The following is a 22,802-nucleotide window of genomic DNA, read 5'->3' on the forward strand; positions in this document are numbered from 1 at the left end:
GGCTCTATATGTTGAGGAACTTAGATAGTAATATTGGAAATAGATCTGTATCTGTCTTTCCAAATTAAAAATATTTATTTAGATTAAAAAATATATCAAACAGGATATTTTGGAGGAGTATTTCTTTTTAAAAACTTCGAAGTTTTTTCTCTCAGATTTTTTGATGGGCTGAGTTTTCACATCTCTAAACATTTTACCTTTGTTTCACCATAATAGTTACTTTATCAAAATTCCAGTTAAATATATGTTTGCATTTTTAATTTCTCTCCATTTTTTCCTCTCCAGTTATATCCTTGCATCACTATTAGTATGTTATCTCTCCATGAATTTCACTTTCTCCTGTGAATTTCTAAGCTTAAAACTTGCAACTGTCTTCCTTCTCCTTTTATTAAATAGCTGTGATAATTCTTTTGAGAGGCATCCCCATATGGTGTAAAAAGCCTAGATTAGGATGTAGGAGGCCTCAGTTTAATTTAAGTCCTGCCATTCCCTAATTATCTGCATAGCACCTGGCACATATAACATCACAACGTGAGGTGCAGTGAATGAAGGATGTTCAGCAAGTTACTGAATTTTCTCCGTGAGTCCCAGTTGCTTCATATACAGCACAGTAGAATAGATCTGGAAGTTTCATTTTCATCCATCCATTCTCTCAACCAGTATATATTGAGGTTTTACAATATGCCATGCACGGTATCAGACCCTGGTGGTTGGGAGATGAGTTACATAACCCCTGAGATTACTGACGTTACTGTTTAGTCCCTTCTGGGTGAATTCCTAGGGTACCATTCATACTTTCTTCATTTATTTTCTTACTCTCAACTACTTCTCTCCTTCTGTTTGTGTCCATGTACTTTTGTTAGAAGTCCTTACTTTTGTTCCATACTTTCCCATTTGTCCCTCTACTTCCTTTCTGTTTTTCCTTAACAATACTTCATTCATATGCCCCAGGGTAGGGATTGCAATAGTGATTTGAATTGCATTTTATACAAAATTGCAACCGGCAGTTATTGAGGGGCTTACTAACTTCTTTTGATTGGGAACTTGACTCTATATAATAGGTCTCTTAAATATCTGCCAGATTTTCTGCTTTGTAGATCATTTTTGCTAACCAGTGCCTACTGGAAACCTCCTTGTGCATTTCATATGGACTCTGGGCTTTGGTAACATGGCTAAGTGCACACTCACATGCACTTATACAAAGTCTTGAAGGTTAAGGATGGCAGTATGTGGAATTCCATGATCTTAAGGGAGAGCCCATTGGCCAGGGTTTGGTGAGGGGATTATTTGTTGCACGGGGACTGTACCATGTAGTGCAGAAAATTTTACATATCCGGTTATTACCTGCATTCAACTCTTCTTTGCATTCCCATTTTTCAATGCCTCTGCATGGTGGTAGGGCTACCACCCTCACTCGAGTGAACAACTTCAGAATTAGTTTTAGTATCATCCATGTGCTTTGAAAATATGTTATTATTATTATGATTATTAGGGCTAACCTGGAATTAATAATTCTGTTATTCATAATGTCTTTTGTATATATCCTTAGAGGTTTCAAAATGAGTCTTCACTGATTTTTTTCTTCCATTGCTCTTTTCGTTATATATTCAGCATGTGCTTCTTTTTCTTTTTTTTATTAAGTCTTTTGTACATAGATCATAAATACATTTATGCCCATTTCAGTGTGTTGTTTATTTGTACAAATTGGAGTGCTTACATCATACTAATCAGCATAGCTTTCATCTCATTTACCCAATTATAGCATTAGGACATTTGTGTTCTACACATGATAGAACCAACTTGTACTTGCAACATGCTCCACAGTTGTGGTCCCCCTACAATCCTCTACTACCCCTCCCACCCCTTCCCCATCTCCCTCCCTCCCCTTCCCTCCTTCATCCTAGATCAGCATGTGTTTCTTTGGCCCTTAACTGTGCACACAGATGACCTATAGTAATTGTGGATTTAATTTGTTCTTTGAAAAGAAGAAATGTTCCTTGTACAATGTCACTTTCTTTTCAGTAATAAAAGGTTTACCATTTTACTTTTGTTTCTCAAGGCCTTGAAAACAAGCCCTGTGCTAAGGCTCAACATACAATGAGTCATTTCATCACCTGGACCACTCATGGGGCTGGCTCCATTTTACAGAGGAGAAAGCCAAAGCTTACAGAAGATGGCATTGCAGGGTCTGGAGGGTTAGGGCCAAGATTTGAAATTTGAATCTTTTGTATCTGGCTTTTTACCTTTGGCATTGTTTTATATTCTTTATGAACATAAAGATTCCTAATGTGATTCTCTCTACCCATTCCCCAACCTCACCACCTTATCTAAATGCCACACTCACAGATTGCTGGTTATGAAACAAAGGTCAGCTGAAAGCCATTTGTTGATGATATGGAGTACCCTGAAAAGAGAGGTATTTTTTTGTGTGTGTGTGCCTGCAATTGTGATCACTATCTGCCATTTTACTAACCATTTAGCTTGGTAAGAGGTTCTATAGATTTATTGCCCTTATGAAACTCACATGTTTTATATTAAAACACCAATTCTTTATTTTTGAAGGGTGACTAAGAAGATCTTGGTACACTACAACAAATCAGAAAGAAGCTGAACTAGAGCAATTTGATTGGATGCGTATTTGTTAACTTCAAACAACTTTCTAGTGTATTTTCAAAGAACTGTTAATAATTCTGCTTCCCATTCTGAAATACCTAAATGTCAGTGTTTCCTTCTGTATTTACATAAATAAAGGCAGTGATTAGAAGATTAATACATTATTCAGTTTCTGGTAGAAAAATAGTTAGAAGCTCTGTTTGTGTCTAAGAATTTACTAATTTGTCATCATATTGTTTACAAGGAATTCAACTTGCAAAATATGAAGCACTCTTTTTAGGCTTTTTTTTTTCAGTTTTTGGCTGGGGCTGGGTATGAACCTGCCACCTCCGGCATATGGGGCCGGCACCCTACCCCTTTGAGTCACAGGCGCTGCCCCTCTTTTCAGGCTTTTTTTGAGTGAAATTTTGAATGTAAGTGAAATTAACATAAAATATGGTGTAATTCAGTACTTTGAGGAATGAAAATTGATTCTTTTTTAAACTGAATCAAATTTTGTGAAGTTTTGCAGGATTTCTTTTCTTTATTTTTTAATTATTTATTAAATCATAACTGTGTTCATTAATGCATTAAGGGGTACAATGTGCTGATTTGATATACATTGTGGGATGCTTACATCTAACTGATTAACATAACCGTCTCCTTGCTCACTTGTTTGTTGTGGAAAAACCATTCATTTTACTGGGGCTAACTACTGACATCTTTTATGAGGTTGTGATTTTTTCGATGATTAATTTTGTAAGAAATGTCTTGTTTTCCTCTTTGGCATTGCCATGAGTTATGGCTGCCTGTGCACACCCCTGTTGTTTTAGCCGTGTACTTCTTCTTTGAAGCTGCCATATGTAAACAACTCAAGAGAGATGATGTTTATTTGAGAGATTATCATTTGTTGTTAATTTGATTTTTAGCTTTTGTAAAGGAGAGAAGGTATGCTGAGGAATATTTTCCTGCCCTGACTGGTTTGGGAGACATTGTTCTTTTGGGCCTCTTCTCCGTTTGCACTGCTAATGTTTGGACTTAGTGATGGCCATTCTGACTAATTTGCTCTTCACTCAGACTTTTATATGGTTGGGGACAATTCTGAGCGAAGGCACTGTAATTTAATATTTATGGACAGAGCAAAAACCATCAAGGGTTACTTAAGGAGCTACTTATTTGGTATTATCAAAAATTTATGAGTCAGACATGCTCATATTTCCCAGACCTACATAGGCATAAAATGGGAATTTATTTTTCTTTTGATATTATAGTCTCTAAAGTCCTTATAATTCATTGACAACGGATGACTTACTTCGCTTTTAGATTTAATTACTACCGAACTTTATTTGCCAAAATGATATTGATTTTTTGGTTCTTTTTTAGTGCATTTTGAACATCTCTTTTGTCCCAAGTTTACTATGGCTGCTTCACATTTCACATATCCCCAAATCTTGTATTTTTATTACCCAAGAAAGAACCAAATGCTGTTATATTATGATAACATGTCAGCTCAATGATAGGAGATTGAACTTGTATGGACAAGGTGGCTGAAATCCTGAGCTTCTTTTTAAGTCTGTATCAAGTCCAGCATTAGACTTTCGGTATGTAGCAAGTCTGTTGGGTGAGAGACAGAGGCATTAGAATTCGGCAAACGTCTGCTTACCCTTCACTCAATCTCATCCTTCTTCAGAGACTGACAGTTGTGGCTGTGTACCAGCTATGTGTGCCCCAGGAATGTCACCAAACATCAACAGTGATTTCCCAGTGGTCTGGAATCCTGAGAATTTGTCAACCTTTAGAGGCAAAGTAATTCTCCTCTACAGATTACACAGAAATCCTCTGAAGTTGAAGCTTATGAAATTTCTGGAATTACTGTAGGATATTTTTAATTTATTCCAAAATTAGAAACATAATATAAAATTTTTTAAATAAAATGAAAAATGTCCATCATATGATTTCCATAACAAAGCTCCTTGCTGTGTTTTTAGCATTCCCGCCAGCGCCCGCAGCATATGCATACTGTTATACACACTCATACTGAGGATGTGGACCCGGTTCTCTGCCTCTCTGTGCCCTTAACCTTACAGGACAATAGTGACAATCTGACATCACTTAATCTTCATAACTCTGTTTTGAGACAAATTTGTCATTTCCATTTTACAGATGGTGAAGCTGGGGGTCAGGGAGCTAAGATAGTTGCTCACGTCCCTGAGGATGGGAAGAGAACTGGAATGAGACTTATTCGTCCGGCTTCAGATCCATACTCTTCATTATGCAGCTATATTTCCCTGGTTGCAACATAGTATTCTAATTTATTCATTGTCTGAAGTGCATTCCAAGAATCAATGATTACTTAAGTATTTGAGGTAATTAATGACCATTTCATGATTTTCTTTCTGAAGATAAAGTGCCAAGTTGGGATTAATGGCCGAAGCACATAGTCATTTTTTATGGCTCTATACATATTGCAAGTTGTCTTTCAAAAGGATTGTATCAATTTAATCGATACTGCCAACCCAACCTTTCCAATACTGAGCATTATCATTAAAAATGTATTAGTATAACAACAATAAGGTGGTATTCATGTGTTACTTTACATATTTTTGAGTAATAGGTTGAATTTGCTTCTTTTTGTGCCTTTATTTCATTGTGTACTGTTCATGTCCTTTATCTACTTGTTTTATTTTGGGGAAGAGAATGTGATAGTTTTCTTATTTTTATAGTCAGAAATCACTTTTTTTCTATTTGTGTGTGTGTGTAAAATTAATGGCCATCAATATGGACAAGAATAGAATCTTTATGAGCAGTAACAACATGTTGAAATAACAGTGCAGAATGAATGCAGAAACCACTTCTAGTATTAGGGTGAAGGGATTAGCCCAGCAGGTTGGCAGGTCTTCCAGAGTGGAGACATCCTATTTCCTCTGTGGGTATTAATATTCATTTGGCCTGGCCTGTGAAACAAATGTGATATTCAGGGAGCTGCTGCAGTTGGGACCTTAATAAACCAGTTTCACTTTCTTCAGTACACCTGTGGTGGATATTCTTGTACATTTTCTCCACCGTTAAAATACAGAAGCTGAGAGAAACATCCTGCCCATTGTCGTGTTTTTCTTCACGATGTACCTCATGTTCAGTACTTGACTATCTTTGGCCTTTTACATTTTCCTAAGTCAATCCATTAGAAACAAAATTCCTGCCTATAGGAATTTGTTTTCTTCCAAAAACAAGCTTTTATTTCAGGGACTAATGGAAAGCATCTATGGATGGTGCCTGTGGCCCCCAAAGCTGAAAATGACGGAGGGGGTTCAAGGAAACAGTAGAGAAAGGTCATCCCTGTCCTGGAAGGATGCCAGACAGGGTGACCTTTGAAACTGTCACCGTGGGCATGAAAAACGGGTTTGTAAGAGCTCCTTACCCTTCTGTGCACAGACAACACACAGTGTTTGATATTAAGGCAAAGATCCCTTTCCACTGGTGATGTGTGTTCATGAATCATACATTTTTGTGATGGGGGATTTGGGAAGGCACCTTCTTGCCTATTTGCAGCTGCTGAGGCTCAGGTTTTCCCTCTTCTCCCACTGTGTCTTCCCATGACTTTTGCCCCCCCCCCAAGTGGTATCCACATTCTTTTCTCCACCTTTGGAAGGCCCCATACCCTTATCTGCCTGCACGCCTACTCCCTGCATTCTTTCCAAGCTTCCTCAGGTCTGCCCCTCTGACCAGAGTGCTCAGCTTGCCCTGATCTCTGAGAGCGCCGGATGAAGTACCCAAGCCCCACACTGCATCTCCTCCTGGGGCCCATATTTATACTCTGAATCTTTTTGTTCTTCCCATATGTGGCACTTGGTCTGATGTGATGATCATTATCCCGCTCTTCATGTTCTATGATGATTCATTCCATTGTGCCATGTTTAGTGGAATATTTAATAGAATCTCTGAAAAAGCCTGAAGACTATACATAAATGCTCTCTTCGGTTTTGAAAGGGTTTTATACAATATAAAATTCGAGCACTTTTTTTTTCCTTGGGAGCCTTGACATTAATATTCATCATGAGCTCCAAAGTACAAGCTATTATATTTTAGCATAATGAAGTTTACCATATGTTTCAAAGTCACTTGCAATTGTGCTTCTCATAATGACAATTAGAAAGGTCATCTTGTCTTGCAAGGCTCCATTAGATGCATAAACCAGCTCATGGTTGTCACTGTGAAATGTTTGAGGCTACTTGTGTGCAAATATAAGTGGAAGATGTGGTATTTCTTATCCCAAAGTGTAGCTGTTTCCATCTAATTACCAGACCCAGAGCCTCTGTGTTTGCCTTTAGATGATATGTGGGCATAGAAACTTTTAAAGCAAATTCTTTTCTGTCTTTTATTGATTAAATTGTATGAGTTCCTTCATTCCATTTTTCCATGAAGCATGATATGATGAGGTCTCTAAAGTAGTAGATAAAGAAATTTGACATCAAGACAGCGGTGTATTTCTGATCTATATTATTTCCGCTCACTTGAAAAATTGGTTATCTGCATTAAAGTACAGACAGTTCAGTGTTGCACTCTCACATGTGAACTTTGATGAAATGACGGGGAGGAGGGGTGGCGGGGGCCATGTGTCAGAGTAGAGAGGTATTCCTTCAGTGCTTGTGGATGGGAGGAATCTGTGTTAGAACTAAAGCAGGTAATTCTTGGAAACCTAAAAAGTGTCATTGGAGGTGTGGGTCATAGTAACTAAGCTGGTGAAAAATGGTGTTTAATTTGGCCTGGAAACAGTCAGTGAGTTGGATTGTCACAGTAAAAATATTAATATTTTTATATTATGTGTGAAACATATAGAATTTGCTCTGAATTATGAGAGGCTATAAAATTCTGTATTCATGTCTTTAGAATTTGCAAACACTTATCAATAGATAAGAAAGATAAAGTCGACTTGGTGACCATAGCACAGTGGTTATGGCACCAGCCACATACACCAAAATTGGTGGGTTCGAACCTGGCCCAGGGCCAGCTAAACAACAATGACAACTGTAACAAAAAATAGCCGGGCGTTGTGGTGGGCACTGTAGTCCCAGGTACTTGGGAGGCTGAGGCAAGTGAATCACTTAAGCCTGTGAGTTGGAGGTTGCTGTGAGCTATGACAGCACAGCACTCTATAGAGGGGGACATAGTGAGACTCGGTCTCAAAAAAAAAAAAAAGAAAGAAAGACAAAGTCTTAGGTTCTTAGCTTCGTTAGTGTACACACACGCTGGCTGTAGTTTTCACATTCCTTACTTGGGAGAGAGCTGGGAAGATCTGTGGCCTGTGCAGCATTTGGTTGCTGATGTTTCATACTATTCAAAGGCCTTAATTTTAAACATTAATCTGTAAATTTAACATGTTCATGGAAAGCAGATGCTGTGCAGAGAGCTCCCTCCTCCCGGCCGTGTTTGTGTTTGAACTGTGCTTTGGTGACCTCATCACTCTTCCATCTGGAATGCTTTACGTTAGGTTTGCCAGAGGCAAAAGATTAGTCCATATTCCTAAAGGTGCTTTCCAGGCAAATTAATTAATTATTGTTATTATTTTTTGATATTAAAATGATCTTTCTTTGTTGAGGGTGATAGAAGAAAAGAATGAAACATTTTAATAGCCCTGCTAGACACAGACAGAGGATGAAAGACAACAAGCACAATGTTCACGTAAATAGGAGGGAAAGCAAAATGGCATGCGTATAACAAAGGACTCTGTCCTTCTTTCCTCCACTCTTTTTTTTCATCCTTTGGCTTAAAGCTGTTAACATTGGGTGAGTGTCCCTGTTGTCATCTTGTGTTATATCTCAAGTTCTGTTTGATGCTAATAAGGATGGATGGATAGGTCTATTTCAAGAGTTGTATGTACATTTGTATAGGCCTTTTTTTACTTACACATTTTTACTCATTATATAATGCTCTGCTGTGGATACATTTTGTAGGACTCTAAGTGTTGCTGTCCACTGGGCTTCTAGTCGATGATGCAGAGGCAGCACCGCAGATGAAACGAATGATTTTAAAAGGAATGGCTGGTACTCGCTCAGATACAACAGCGATCACTTGTCTTTATTCACTTTCTTATGTACCCAAACCATCAGATAAAAATAATCCAAGAATAAGGAAGAAAAAAAGGTAACAAAACTGTCATTAAGATTCCTTATCAGCATTAATACAGCAAAGTATGTACATACCTTTCTAAACTAAGAATATCTTGTTTGGTGATAAATAGCAATGGAGATAAACCACGAAGTGCTGGGTTGTCTGTTCTGTTTGCCCACTTCCCTACATGACTAACTGAAAGTTATTGTGTAAATAGAGGTACAGGATTAAGTGCAATGTTCCATTGCCCCAGGCAGATGATCTGTCTCCAGCTATGACTTGGCAAAGGCCCTCTGGCACATTCTTTCCTTTAAGGTGTGACTGTCTGCATTTTTTCAGCAAAGCCACTTATGCAAGCTGGGGGAGAATATCCCTCAAAACTCACATTTAGCCCAAGTACTGGAAATGTTCCTTCTCAGAGACTCGTACCTCAAGGAGCACAAATGAGACTGATTTACCTTGCAAGGGTGCAGTGGATTGTGCCCCTTCATCGAAGCTTATGTTTAAAATTTCTGTTCAGCAACAGACTCTTGTACTATCCACCTGGTCTCTTAGTTAGAAGGCTTGGCCATCTCTCAATATCTGCAACAGAAGCTGTGCACCCCCTTGGTGCAGCCGCTGTGATGTGCACAGGGGTGGAGAAGAGTGAAAAGATGTGATTCCTGGCCTCAAGAGGCTTTCAGTCATCAGTGACTGAAATGTGACTGAGGATGGCAAATATACAGAGAGCAGAGTACCATGTGATGAAGGACGAAATAAAGAAATAAATAATGGGTGACAAGAAAGTGAAGGTTAAGGTCAGCCAATGGCATCTTGATAGAGCCAGGGAGATCTTCACAGAGGAGACAGAGGTGAGCTGTGGCTCGATGTGGATGCAGAGAGGGGATACTGTTGTACTAGGTGAGAGGAGAGCACAGGTTCAGAGCTCCAGGGATCATGGGGCATGAGGAGACCAGGGGTTGAATCTTGCTCTGCCATGTACAGCTGTGTAATTTTGAATACGTTTCCCAATCTCTCTGAAATATTACTACTTCTAATATCAGCCTCTGAGGGCTCTGCACAGATGGAATAATACACCTAAGAAATTGGCATAATAAGAGCTCAATTCATATGATTATAGATCTGGCTGGACTGAAGGGTGCAAGAGTGAGAGTGACGGGAGATGAGTGTGGAGAGATGGGAGAGCCAGGTCATGAGAAGTCTTTTCGCCCTGCTGGAGTTTATAGGACTTTGCAAAGGTGGTGGCCACTGAGAAGACTTGACTTCTGTGTCTTCTGCTGTCTCTGATGATGCTCATGATATAGATGCTGGATGCGACCTCACATAATTGTTTCCATCTTTAAAATATAACTGACACTACACATTATTATGGCTCAGGTAAAACACCCTGAAAGCACCAAGCGCAGAGCCTACTGTGGAAGAAGTAGACTCCACGTCCTGCTGGTAGGAATCTAAATTGTCGTGTGACCTGGCAATTCCACTTCTAGGTATCTATTTATCCCATACAAGTATAAAGTTGTGTCCAACAAAAACTAATGAATATTTATAGCAGCATTATTCATAATTGCCTCAAACTGTAGACACATCAGATGTGCTTCATTGAGGGGCTGGACTGACGCACTGTGGTCAGTGCAGTCACACAATGAAACACCACTCAGTAGTACAAAGGGACAAACTATTAATATGCACGTCCACCTGGCTGCATCCCAAGTGCATTGTACTGAGTGAAAGAAGCAAAGGGCCATGTACTGTAGGATCCTATTTATATGACACTCTGGAAAAGGCAGACCTCTAGGGACAGGGCAAGGAGCTGGAGGTGGGGTTGGGTCTGACCAGGATGGATAGCACAAGGGAATTCTTTAGGGATTGTTCTGTATCCTGTTTGTGATGATTACAGAAACCCATTCATAGACCTGTACAACAAGGACAAATGAGTTTTACCGTGTGTAAATAAAAAAAGTTTAAAAACTTTATCGTTTGTAGCTCATATATAATTACCAGTTTAATCTCATTAGCATTCTCTAGGAGATCAGTGTTATCATTACAGGTTGAGCATCCCCCATCTGAAAACTTTAAATCTGGAATGTTCCGGAATCTGAAACTTGGTTTTGAGTGTCAACATGACACTCAACTCAAATGCTCATTATAACATTTCGAATTTCATATTTTTTGCATTAAGGGTGCTAAATCAGTAGGTATAAGGAAAATATTCCAAAATCTGAAAAAAAGTCAAAATCCAAAACACATCTGGTCCCAAGCATTTAGGATAAAGGACACTGAACTTGGATCTCTCTTATTGTATGGCTTTCTATTATTATTACTATTACTACTGTTATTATTGACTACATGGAGGCTTTGTGAGGGTTGGCCTAAGCCCACATACCTTACAGAGAGCAGACCCTGGCCCCAGATTTCACAGTCTGTGGACCCTGCATTTCCACAGCATTGGCGGTCACCCCTGAAGGAATCACCAGCTGGGTACTGCATGTGTTTCCCAGCCTCTTGTCCAGGCTGCACCCCTGTCATCTAGGTGACAGGTCAGTGTCATTGCTAAGCTCAGCCCACTGGCACAAATTTTACAAACGGGTGAATGTTTTAAATGCTTAGCAGCAAGGGAATTGCCCATTGAATATTTTTCTCTTTAACTTGTGCTGTTGCCCGAATTAATTTTGGCCTCTTCTCAAGGAATCACTACCTTCCTAGAGGATTTTTGTGGTGACACCAGTAAAAGTATAATTCAGGTTTTATTCAATTCACAGTTTTAGCTTAGTCTCCCTAAAATCATTCAAGTCAGAACTGAAGACAGCTCTGTGACTAAAAAGAGCTGGAAATTAACTACCATAGCAAACTCAGACCACAAGGTAAGAGATAATTCCTTAGAGAAAGAAAAAAGAGAAAAAGTGTTTAATAAGGAGAAACAGTAAAAAGATGAAGATATTTAATTCAATAGTTACTTTTAAAAATATGTGTCTCCTCAGGATCATTTTGAGGTCATTAGTCTTCCATCCCCACTATCTTTGAGCTCTTCATATGCCCAGTAAAGGCGGGTGAGAACTCCATCTCAATGGACCTTGACCTTGAACTTGACAACTGAATAGAAATTGAATGTGTGGTTTTTCAACGTTATAGTATTATTCATCCAACAGTCCTATATTTCAGAATCATTCATTTACCAGCTTCTATGCAGGCGCTTCAGAGATATTGTTTGACTTGTGCTTTATGAAATTTTATGAAGACAATGTTGAGGAAAACGGAGGTCAGGAGTCATGAGCTGACTTGCTCATCATGCACACTGGACGGAGCACAAGCTGTGCAGCCAGACACATGTGAACTCAACCCCTCGTTGCACCACTAAGAGGGACATGAAAGGGGGCAGCTGTTTAACTTCCGTGATCCTCACTTGTTACTCAAAAAATCAGAACCCTTCTTGATTTTTTTAAATGTTGAAAAGTGAAAGAAAACAAAGAAAGAAAAGTCGCAGTATAGTAACTAAATTGATGGACAATTTAAATTGAAAATGGAAGCTGAGGGGAACTCAGATGGGATAACTTGGTAGGGAAACTCAGGCATTCTCCTATAATCAGTTTGGGAACTGTCAGAAAAGGGTTCTGGAAATTGAGCAGAATGGAGCTGAGATCACTGGCCGGAAGGACTTAACAAGGCAGCGTTAGAATTTGGAGAGAGTTACAAAGTCAAACCAACATTTATGAGAATATTTCCATGTTAGGGAAGTATAGGGGAATTGACTGCTCCTCTGTGTATCATAAAGATCACTGTTCCTGAATTTGCATCAGCTTGCTGGGGCTACTGTAACAGAGTACTGCCAACTGGGAAGAACAACAGGAATTTATTTTTCTCACAGCTCTCAAGACATCAGGGCGGTTTCTTTAGGACCCACCCTCGTGACCTTATTTCATTTTAATCACCTCTTTAAAGATCCTGTCTCTGAACTTACTCACATTCTGAAGCACTGGGGGTTAGGCCTTCATGTAAGAGTTTTAGGGGAGACATGATTTGGTCCGTGACAGCGTATTCAATATTACATTTTATAGTAACAGAATTTAAAATCAGATCCTTGCCTACTACTCTTCCAGCCACACACAGGAAGTAACCCAGAAGGTTACCCTGGCTACTCAGCCTTGCATGGCCCCTGCCATCCCTTGAGATGAGGCTTTCTCTGACCCTTTCCTTTCCTCTATCCATCACATGCCTAGAACCTTCCTCATGTGCCTGGTTGCAGGAAGCTTGTTCACACCCCTGGGCTGTGTTCCTTTATTCTGAAATGGTTTCCCCCGGTCCTGCATGGCTCTATCGTTTTTTGCCATTTTAGCATCATGTTAAATTGTGGCTCCCTGAACAGCCAGCTGGGAGCAGCCATCCTGTAACACCGGGTCTCAGTTCTTGGTGTGGCATTTATTACTGGCTCATAATGCCTTATTTTTCTTGTCACCAGTGTATTCCTAGCACTGAAGCAGTCCCCATCAGATAGCATCACTCGAATATTTGCTGAATGAATGGATAAAATTAGATAAATTAGGAAGAGACTAAGAAAGCAGTCTGGTTGTTCCTGAAGTTTAAGACTTCGTGTTTTCAGGTGGGACACATCTTGGGAGGCAATTTGCCTAACGTCCTGTCCCTGGGTAAAGACAGCAGCAGGGCTAGGCTGACCCCAGGCCTGTCTGTGACCTGAATTAGTTTAATAAGCATATGACATTTTCATACAGGAGTGACTTAGAGAGGTGTGGGAACGCTCCCTTTCTTCCCTGACTTGTCTATCAAGCCTGGTATCTTGGATCAAGTTTTGGGCAGCATCAAACTATGTGACTGGACTGTATCTCAGGATATGGGGGGTTATATCATATTCATACCCAGAGTGTCTTGCACACAGAGCACTTACCGTAAACATTTGTAGAGTGAAACAATGACTAAATGAGCGAATATTTAACTGATAAGAACTGACAGTCTTTTGAAGTTTTTTTAGTGTGGCACTTTGCAAACTTCAACATGCATCTAAACCATCTGGAAAGTTATTTAAAATGCCAGTTCTGATTCAAGGAGGCATAGGTGGCTGGATAATGTGCCTTTCTAAGGAGTTTCCAGGTGATGCTGTAGCAGCTGGTCCTTGCCACTCCGTTTTGCAACAGAGCCGTAGAATGCGTACAGGATGGCTTGTCTCCAGGATCAGAAATAATCTTGTGAATTGACCAGTCATGAAAAGACCTAGATTCATATCTTTTTTTCTAAAAAATGAGAACAGGCCACTGTTAGCAATTTCCTTAACTTCTCTGATCTTCAGTTAGCACTTCCGAGGAACCTAGGCTGGATAATCAGCAGATATTATTTGTGGAGCACATACCATTCCCTGGGCTCTTGGCACCTGTAACATCTACTATGGCAACACTCCTGCAAGGGGGAGGAATATTCTCACTTTACAGAAGAGGGAGCTGTTGCTCACTGGGAGAGGTCATACAGCTCACCCAGCGTCCCAGGTCAGTAACAAAGAGCAGGGCTCTGATGACGTGTGTATGTGTGTGTGCGTGTGTGCGTGTGTGTGTGCGTGTGTGTGTGTGTGTGTGTGTGTTTTCCACTTCACTTGTCAAATGATCATTCAGGTCTTTGCAGGCATGTGATTTAAGGTCAAAGACAGACGTAGTTCAGGATGAGCTGTGACTTGTTACTCAAGCCTGTGACGGAGTCCAGACACCCTCTCCATCCCTGTGTGATTGTTGTCTTCCAGCCATCATAACCCTCTGAGCTTGTCATCACAAACTCATCCCATGTCCTCATGGTCATGTACACAGTTTTCTCTTATAGGCTGTGTGTTTTTTAAGAGCAGAGACTAGGTTATTTTCCATGTTATCCCCTAGAGCATTTAGTCGTAATTTCATTGGTGTGGTTTGCCCTGAAGAGAACTTGGGAAGCATAACCAGCTTTTTACTTTGAAAACCTCCCATAATGCTCACCATGATGTCTGAAGTGTCACCAAGTCTCTGCGTGCTTGAAATTTCTTGTTTTTTGGTCATTCTTGATTTGTGATGCTTTTTATAAAGTGTACCTGCCCCTGGGAAAACGAGGGCCCTGCGAGGACTCCAGCCGTTTGCTAAGAGCAGAGTCAGCTTGGCATGGATTGGTTCATGAGTTGGGGTGAGGGGGAAGTGGGAGGAATCTGTGGGTGAGAGAGGGTATCCCCTGGCCGACTGGCTAAATCTGAGAACAGAGGGAGGTACGAGATGGGAGCCTATGAAGAGTAGCCCTTAGGGAGTCGGGAATGACTCCAAAGTTGACCATCAAGTAAATCTGTTGCCTTTTAAAAAACTTGTATGTCTATGCAAAGCTAGGGCTTGAGTTATTTAAAATTCTAGTAAACCATAAATTTCTCTCATGTGTCTCTGGGGTGATTATATCTTCCACAGTTGTGGGGCACACAAAATAGAACCTCCTCTTTGACCCTGACGGGGAATATTCTGAACTAATTGTGTAGACAGTGACAGGTAAAAGAATAAACTGTAGAGATACTGATTTTGTATGAATGCAACATAAATTGTTGCTCTGTTAAGAAATGTTTTTGGAGTTCTCCATGTAATAAGAAAAAAAAAAGAAAAGAAAAAGAAGAAAAGATTAAAGGTTTCTCTATTTTATATGAAGTTGTGAAAGAATACCTTATCAGCATTGTTTTAAATATGGTAAAAGCAGGGAAACTTCTCTTTAAAGGGAGCACCTTGGGCTTACTTTTTGTTTTGAATTGTTCTGGTATCCCTTCCTTTTGGTAAAATCTGAGGCCTTGGCTCTTTGCTATCTTTTCAGCCAAACATCAGTAGGAGTGGGACCACACATGGCTCATTGTTTTCATTTTAGATTTCCTTCAACTCTGAGTGTCACCTAGTCATCTCAGACACCCTTACAGGGAAACCAGCATTTGGCAGTGTGTGAAGGTCATAGCAAGGGCACCAGTGCTTCCCACGAGCACATGCCTGGGGAGGGATGGGTGCCCACTGTCGGCTTCCCAACGGGCTCTGCATTCCACAGGACCAGTGCTCACTGGGCATGTCTGCACTTGCTGTACATTGAATTCCATACAGTAGGAGTTGTTGCTATAAAACCCTTCCGTATCTGTCCAAACCCTTCCGCATTTGAATTACAGGAACTTCAGAGTATATTTTTGAACTGTATTTTTCTAAGACAACTTCAAGTATGTGAGAATCTAGTCGCAAATGGGAGGCTATTGACTTTGGCATTGCCAGCAGTGTTCTGAGTGGGTAATACACTGCTTTTCCTCAACTTCATGTCCTTGAGAAACCGGGAATGTACAGATGACTATCTGCACCTACTGAGCTTCCTCTCACAGAGCTAGGAAGATAAATATGCTGCAAAACCTGGTATAAAACAGATTCTGCTCTGGGTGGCAGGTATTTGATCTTAGTCAGTTAGATAGACCAATGTGGGCTGGGGGAGGCACACTGCAAGTGGGTGGAAATGGGACTTCTCTACAGCTCAAGCAGAACTGCAGGCTTGAAAGAAGAGTAGAGTGTCCAAGCACAGATAGGGCCCCCTCCTTTTTTTTGAGACAGAGTCTTGCTCTGTTGCCCAAGCTGGAATGCAGTGGTGTCATCATATCTCACAGCAACCTCAAACTCCTGGGCTTAAGCAATCCTCCTGCCTCAGCTTCTTAAATACCTGGGACTATAAGCAGCACAACTTCTTAAATACCTGGGACTACCACAACACCCAGCTAATTTTTCTATTTTTAGTAGAGACAGGATTTCATTCTTGCTCAGTCTGGTCTTGAACTCCTAACCTCAAGCAATCCTCCAGCCACGGCCTCCCAGAGTGCTAGGACTACATGCTCACTGGGCATGTCTGCACTTGCTATACATTGAATTCCATACATTAGTAGTCATTGCCATAAAACCCTTCCATATTTGTGGCATTGGATTACAGGATTCCACCATGTTGGCCCAGATGTGCCTGTTTTCTAGGTATTAAAGGACCTAGTGGAGACAGAGACTGGGTGAGGGGTCCAGTGTGGCTGGTCGTTATCAAGCATCCTACAGGTAAGGGCCAGGAGAAGCAAGAAGCAGACAGCAGCAAGGCCAGCAGCTTCCTCCCAGGCTGTGTGAGTGGAAGGAGGTGTGGTCATTGGAAGAACATGTGCTCCTCTGGACAGGTATTTGGGGAGTGCAGAGCCCCCTATTCCTCTGAGCCTCCATTTTATAAAAAGTCTTATAAAATTAAGGCATTGGTTTTGGAACAGAGAGGATCAAAGTGTTAACCTGGGCAGCCTTGGGGAGCAAGACAAGAGACATCCCAGGGGCCTACCACTCTGCTTCGAGGGTGCACAGGAGGAGACCTCACCCTCTGAGATGTGGGCCTGCCCAGCACATCCTGCTGTGGTGGTAACAGCACTACAAGGAGGGCCAGTTACTGTTCCTACTTTACAGAAGTGAACTGGAGTCTCAGAAGTTTGGTAACATGCTCAGATCACACAATTAGTCAGAGATAGAATAGGATTGCATGCCAATCTGCTGACCTCCAAAGGCTTTTTACAAAACCAGATTTCAAATGTTTTTCCCTTTCCTCTGAAGTATACTAGGGATAGCTCATTTTCCAATATCTGAAGGTGATGTTTGGAGTTGCTTATTGATTCAGTTATTCTGAATCTTTATTTCTGAGTTCATGTATCTCAGGCATGAGAGTTGGAAGGCTCCAGAGTAGGCTGTTCATCGTCTTCCCTTTCCTTCGCATTGTTAATAAAGGTGACGTAGGAGAGTTACTCCTGGAGGTGAGCACCATGAGGATATAAACACACAGCCTTTCTGTGCAACTTCCTTATACACATTGGCTTTAACCGAGAAAAAAAAAAGCCATAGGGGAGGAGACAAGATGGCTGACTGAAGCCAGCTTTCCACAGAGGATCCCGTCCAGTAAGAGAGTTAAAGGACAAAAATTCAGCAAGTAACCTGGTGGGTTTGAGCTGCACTAAGAGAGAAGGTTGAAGAACGCACGTCAACCCCGCTGAGGCGAGCTGCGACCACAAGGATACAAACAAAAGGTACAAAATCCATCACCAAGTGGACGGGAGTCCCCTCCCCCATGAGAATGGCTCAGAGTGCCCCACAAACAATCAGGCAGAGTTCAAAGTTCCTCCCACTACACTCCACGGGAGAGACCCTCTAAAAACTGGACCTACCTCCCCTACTGGGGTGCCACAGCATCCTCTTGCCAGGCATAAAACTGTATAAATTGTATATAGTCTCTACCTAGAATTCTGAGCTCCCAGCACTCCCCTTCACTCACACGGAGGTCTGGAGGCCAGTCCCGGTTGGCAGAGAGGGGACCGCACCGGAACAGCAGTTCCCTGAGGCACAGTGTGACAGCCGTCTTTTGGTGACAATACAGCCAGGCATAAAACTGTGTAAAGCTGTGTGTGTTCTCTGCCCACAACCCCAGGCTCACAGCGCTCCCCGCACTCCCCTCTGCTCTCGCTCCAAGGTCTGGAGGCCTGTCCCCCAGGGGTCCAGACTCTTGAGTGATTGCTCGAGGGGTGTAGACAGTGCTGGGCTGAAGCCGGTCGGTGCAGACTCTGGGGTACGAGAGTGGAGAGAGGATGGTTGGCCAGAAAGGAGCTACACCAGAGCAGCAATTGCCTGAGCCATAAAACAGCAGCCCTCTTTTGCTAGCAATACGGCTCACTACAGAATATTCTGAAGCCACACCCCCTGTCTCCCTGGGCAACCAGAGACTCTGAGTATAGGATTTGCCTGAGGCTACTCCAACTTGCAAACCAGGGAAACTCCCAGGGTGGGGATGACCCAGAGGTCCACTTTACTAAACCTCAGACGCACCTGGCCCTCAGGGGATCATCACCCTATAGAAAATACAAGAGCAAAGACAAGCTGATTTGGAACTCAATTCAGCTTCTCTTCTGCAGGGGAACCACAGAGTTGTTCTGTTCTGTTCTGTCAGTAACATTAATCAGGGGCGAGACTGGACCTGAGTGAAAACCCCCCAACCTTCATCAAGCGCCTGAGGTTATTGGGCCTCACCTCCTCCTGCTAGAGAGAGGCAGAGTGCAGTGGCCTGGCAGACTTCCTTGTGATTCAGGCAGTACCGATTCACTACAGGCAACTGGGTCAGCCAACTGCAGGGCTATCAGTGACTGGGTGTGACAGTGGTGCAAGGTGGGGAAGGAGGCATCAACCTTCCCAGACTGATCTATTTTCTGGGTGGCTCCTCCTGACTCCACGCAGCGCTGGAGCAAGCCACACCAGAGTAGTCACCAGACCCCTGTGATCCAGTTCCCAGAGACCTCTTAAACTCTCTCACCCGAGATAGGTGCAGACTGAGACAATTGATTTGGACTTTTTGAACTGAATCAATCACCTGAGGACAAATCAGGTGGTGCCCTGGGTACATGGTGGTAGGAAGGTTTGATTTTTCTTTTCCAATTGTTTGCCGGTGGGGGGTGGGATGACTTAATTGCTGATATTTCTCCACAGCTGAGACTTCAATCCAGAGTATCTGTTTCACTAGGGTGGAACAGAAACCAGCTGAAAACAAGACAGAACCACTTAGCCCCACCACACCAGACAGGGCCCCAGTTTCTCAGGCCACAACACTGTACGGGCCCTCGACAAAGCCCCAGGGGAAAAAAACCAAAGGGAGTAAAACAATCATGGGGCGGAATCAGCGGAAAAACTCTGGTAACATGAATAACCAGAATAGATTAACACCCCCAAGGAAAGATATGGCAGATGTAATTGAAGATCCCATTCACAAACAACTGGCTGAGATGTCAGAAATCGAATTCAGAATTTGTGTTGCAGACAAGATTAACAAAGTGGAATTAGGAATTCGAGGAGAAATTCAAAAGCTGTCTCAAGAATTTAACGAATTTAAAGACAAAACCACCAAATACTTAGACACTCTGAAGCAAGAATTTGCAGCCCTCAAAGATATGAAAAATACAGTAGAATCCCTCAGCAACAGAATGGATCAAGCACAAGAAAGGATTTCTGACATCGAAGATAAAGCCTTTGAACGCTCCCAAACTCTCAAAGAGGAAGAGAAATGGAGAGCAAAAATGGATCATTCTCTCCAAGAGCTCTGGGATAATTCGAAGAAGGCGAATATCTGAATCATAGAAGTTCCAGAAACAGATGAAGTGGCCTCGCTGGGCACAGAGGCCCTTCTGCATGAAATTATAAAAAAGAATTTTCCAGACATGCCTAGAGATTCTGAAATTCAGATAGTGGACAGCTTTATAACCCCAGCATGACTCAACCCCAATAAGACATCCCCCAGGCATATCATAATTAACTTCACTAAAGTTAATATGAAGGAGAAAATCCTCAAAGCTGCCAGGAGAAAGAAAACCATTACCTTCAAAGGGAAGAATATTAGAATGACTGCAGATCTCCCTGCTGAAACTTTTCAAGCCAGAAGAGGGTGGTCGTCGACTTTTAATCTCCTAAAGCAAAATAACTTTCAACCCCGGATCTTGTATCCAGCCAAACTGAGTTTCATATATGATGGAGAAATTAAATACTTTAATGATACTCATATGTTGAAGAAATTTGCCATAACCAAACCAGCTCTTCAGGATATTCTCTGACCAATCCTCCATAATGACCAACCCAATCCTATACCACAAAAGGAAACTCACTCAGAAACTTCTGATCTAACTCCAATTTCCACACTGGTGAAAGAATTAAAATGCCTACTGGACTTTTGAAAAACTCGATACCTAAAACTTCACCAGACTTATCAATATTCTCCATCAATGTGAATGGCTTAAACTGTCCTCTAAAGAAGCATAGGTTAGCTGACTGGATACAAAAACTCAGGCCAGATATTTGTTGCATACAAGAGTCACATCTTAACTTAAAAGACAAATACAGACTCAGGGTGAAAGGATGGTCATCCATATTTCAGGCAAATGGTAATCAGAAAAAAGCAGGTGTTGCAATTTTATTTGCAGATACAATAGGCTTTAAACCAATAAAAGTAAGGAAGGACAAGAATGGTCACTTCATATTTGTTAAGGGTAATACTCAATATGATGAGATCTCAATTATTAATATCTATGCACCCAACCAGAATGCACCTCAATTTATAAGAGAAATTCTAACAGACATGAGCAACTTGATTTTCTCCAGCTCCATAATTGTTGGAGATTTCAACACTCCTTTGGCAGTGTTGGATCGATCCTCCAACAAGAAGCTGAGCAAAGAAATCTTAGATTTAAACCTAACCGTCCAACATTTAGATTTAGCAGACATCTACAGAACATTTCATCCCAACAAAACTGAATACACATACTTCTCATCAGCCCATGGAACTTACTCCAAAATTGATCACATCTTAGGTCACAAGTCTAACCTCAGGAAATTTAAAGGAATAGAAATTATTCCATGCATCTTCTCGGACCTCCATGGAATAAAACTTGAGCTGAGTAACAACAGGAATCTGCATACTCATAAAAAACATGGAAGTTAAATAACCTTATCCTGAATGATAGCTGGGTCAGAGATGAGATTAAGAAAGAAATCTCCAACTTTTTGGAACAAAACAACAATGAAGACACAAACTATCAGAACCTCTGGGACACCGCAAAGGCAGTTCTAAGAGGGAAATTTATAGCACTGCAAGCCTTCCTCAAGAGAACGGAAAGAGAGGAAGTTAACAACTTAATGGGACATCTCAAGTAACTGGAAAAGGAAGAACATTCCAACCCCAAACCCAGTAGAAGAAAAGAAATAACCAAAATTAGAGCAGAATTAAATGAAATTGAAAACAAAAGAATAATACAACAGATCAATAAATCAAAAAGCTGGTTTTTCGAAAAGGTCAACAAAATAGATAAACCTTTGGCCAACCTAATCAGGAAAAAAAGAGTAACATCTCTAATTTCATCAATCAGAAACAACAAAGACGAAATAACAACAGACTCATCAGAAATCCAAAAAATCCTTAATGAATATTACAAGAAACTTTATTCTCAGAAATATGAAAATCTGAAGGAAATTGACCGATACTTGGAAGCACGTCACCTTCCAAGACTTAGCCAGAATCAAATGGAAATGTTGAACAGGCCCATATCAATTTCAGAAATAGTTTCAACCATACAAAACCTCCCTAAAAAGACAAGCCTGGGACCAGATGCCTTCACATTAGAATTCTACCAAACCTTTAAAGAGGAATTAGTACCTATATTACTCAACCGGTTCCAAAAGGTAGAAAAAGAAGGAAGACTACCCAACAAGTTCTATGAAGCAAACATCACCCTGATCCCCAAACCAGGAAAAGACCCAACAAGAATAGAAAATTATAGACCAATATTACTAATGAATATAGATGCAAAAATATTCAACAAGATCCTAACAAACAGAATTCAGCAATACATCAAACAAATTATACACCATGACCAAGTCGGTTTTATCCCAGGGTCTCAAGGCTGGTTCAATATACGTAAATCTATAAATGTAATTCAGCACATAAACAAATTAAAAAACAAAGACCATATGATTCTCTCAATCGATGCAGAAAAAGCTTTTGATAATATCCAGCATCGCTTCATGATCAGAACACTTAAGAAAATCGGTATAGAAGGGACATTTCTTAAACTGATAGAGACCATCTACAGCAAGCCCACAGCCAATATCATATTGAATGGAGTTAAATTGGAATCATTTCCACTCAGATCAGGAACCAGACAAGGCTGCCCATTGTCTCCATTGCTTTTTAACATTGTAATGGAAGTTTTAGCCACCACAATTAGGGAAGAAAAGGTGATGAAGGGTATCCATATAGGGTCAGAAGAGATAAAAATTTTGCTCTTCGCAGAGGATATAATTGTATATCTGGAAAACACTAGGGACTCTACTATAAAACTCTTAGAAGTGATCAAGAAATATAGCAGCGTCTCAGGTTACAAAATCAACATTCATAAATCGGTAGCCTTTCTATATACCAACAATAGTCAAGTTGAAAAAACAGTTAAGGACTCTATCCCATTCACAGTAGTGCCAAAGAAGAGGAAATATTTGGGAATTTATCTAACAAAGGACGTGAAAGATCTCTATAAAGAGAACTATGAAACTGTA

The 22,802-nt window shown here is 41.0% G+C and overlaps 1 protein-coding gene across 1 annotated transcript in view; it reads left to right on the plus strand.

Moving 5' to 3' along the window:
- Window positions 1-5,055, plus strand: part of LOC128597423 (disrupted in schizophrenia 1 protein-like) — a 284,982-nt gene extending 279,927 nt beyond the window's left edge. The window contains exon 11 of the mRNA XM_053607790.1: window positions 4,756-5,055. Coding sequence (XP_053463765.1) covers window positions 4,756-4,895 — 140 coding nt within the window. The 3' untranslated portion in view covers window positions 4,896-5,055. The remainder of the gene's footprint in view (window positions 1-4,755) is intronic.
- Window positions 5,056-22,802: the final 17,747 nt, after the last annotated feature.

Source organism: Nycticebus coucang, chromosome 10 (genome assembly GCF_027406575.1).
Source record: "Nycticebus coucang isolate mNycCou1 chromosome 10, mNycCou1.pri, whole genome shotgun sequence".
Taxonomy (NCBI): domain Eukaryota; kingdom Metazoa; phylum Chordata; class Mammalia; order Primates; family Lorisidae; genus Nycticebus; species Nycticebus coucang.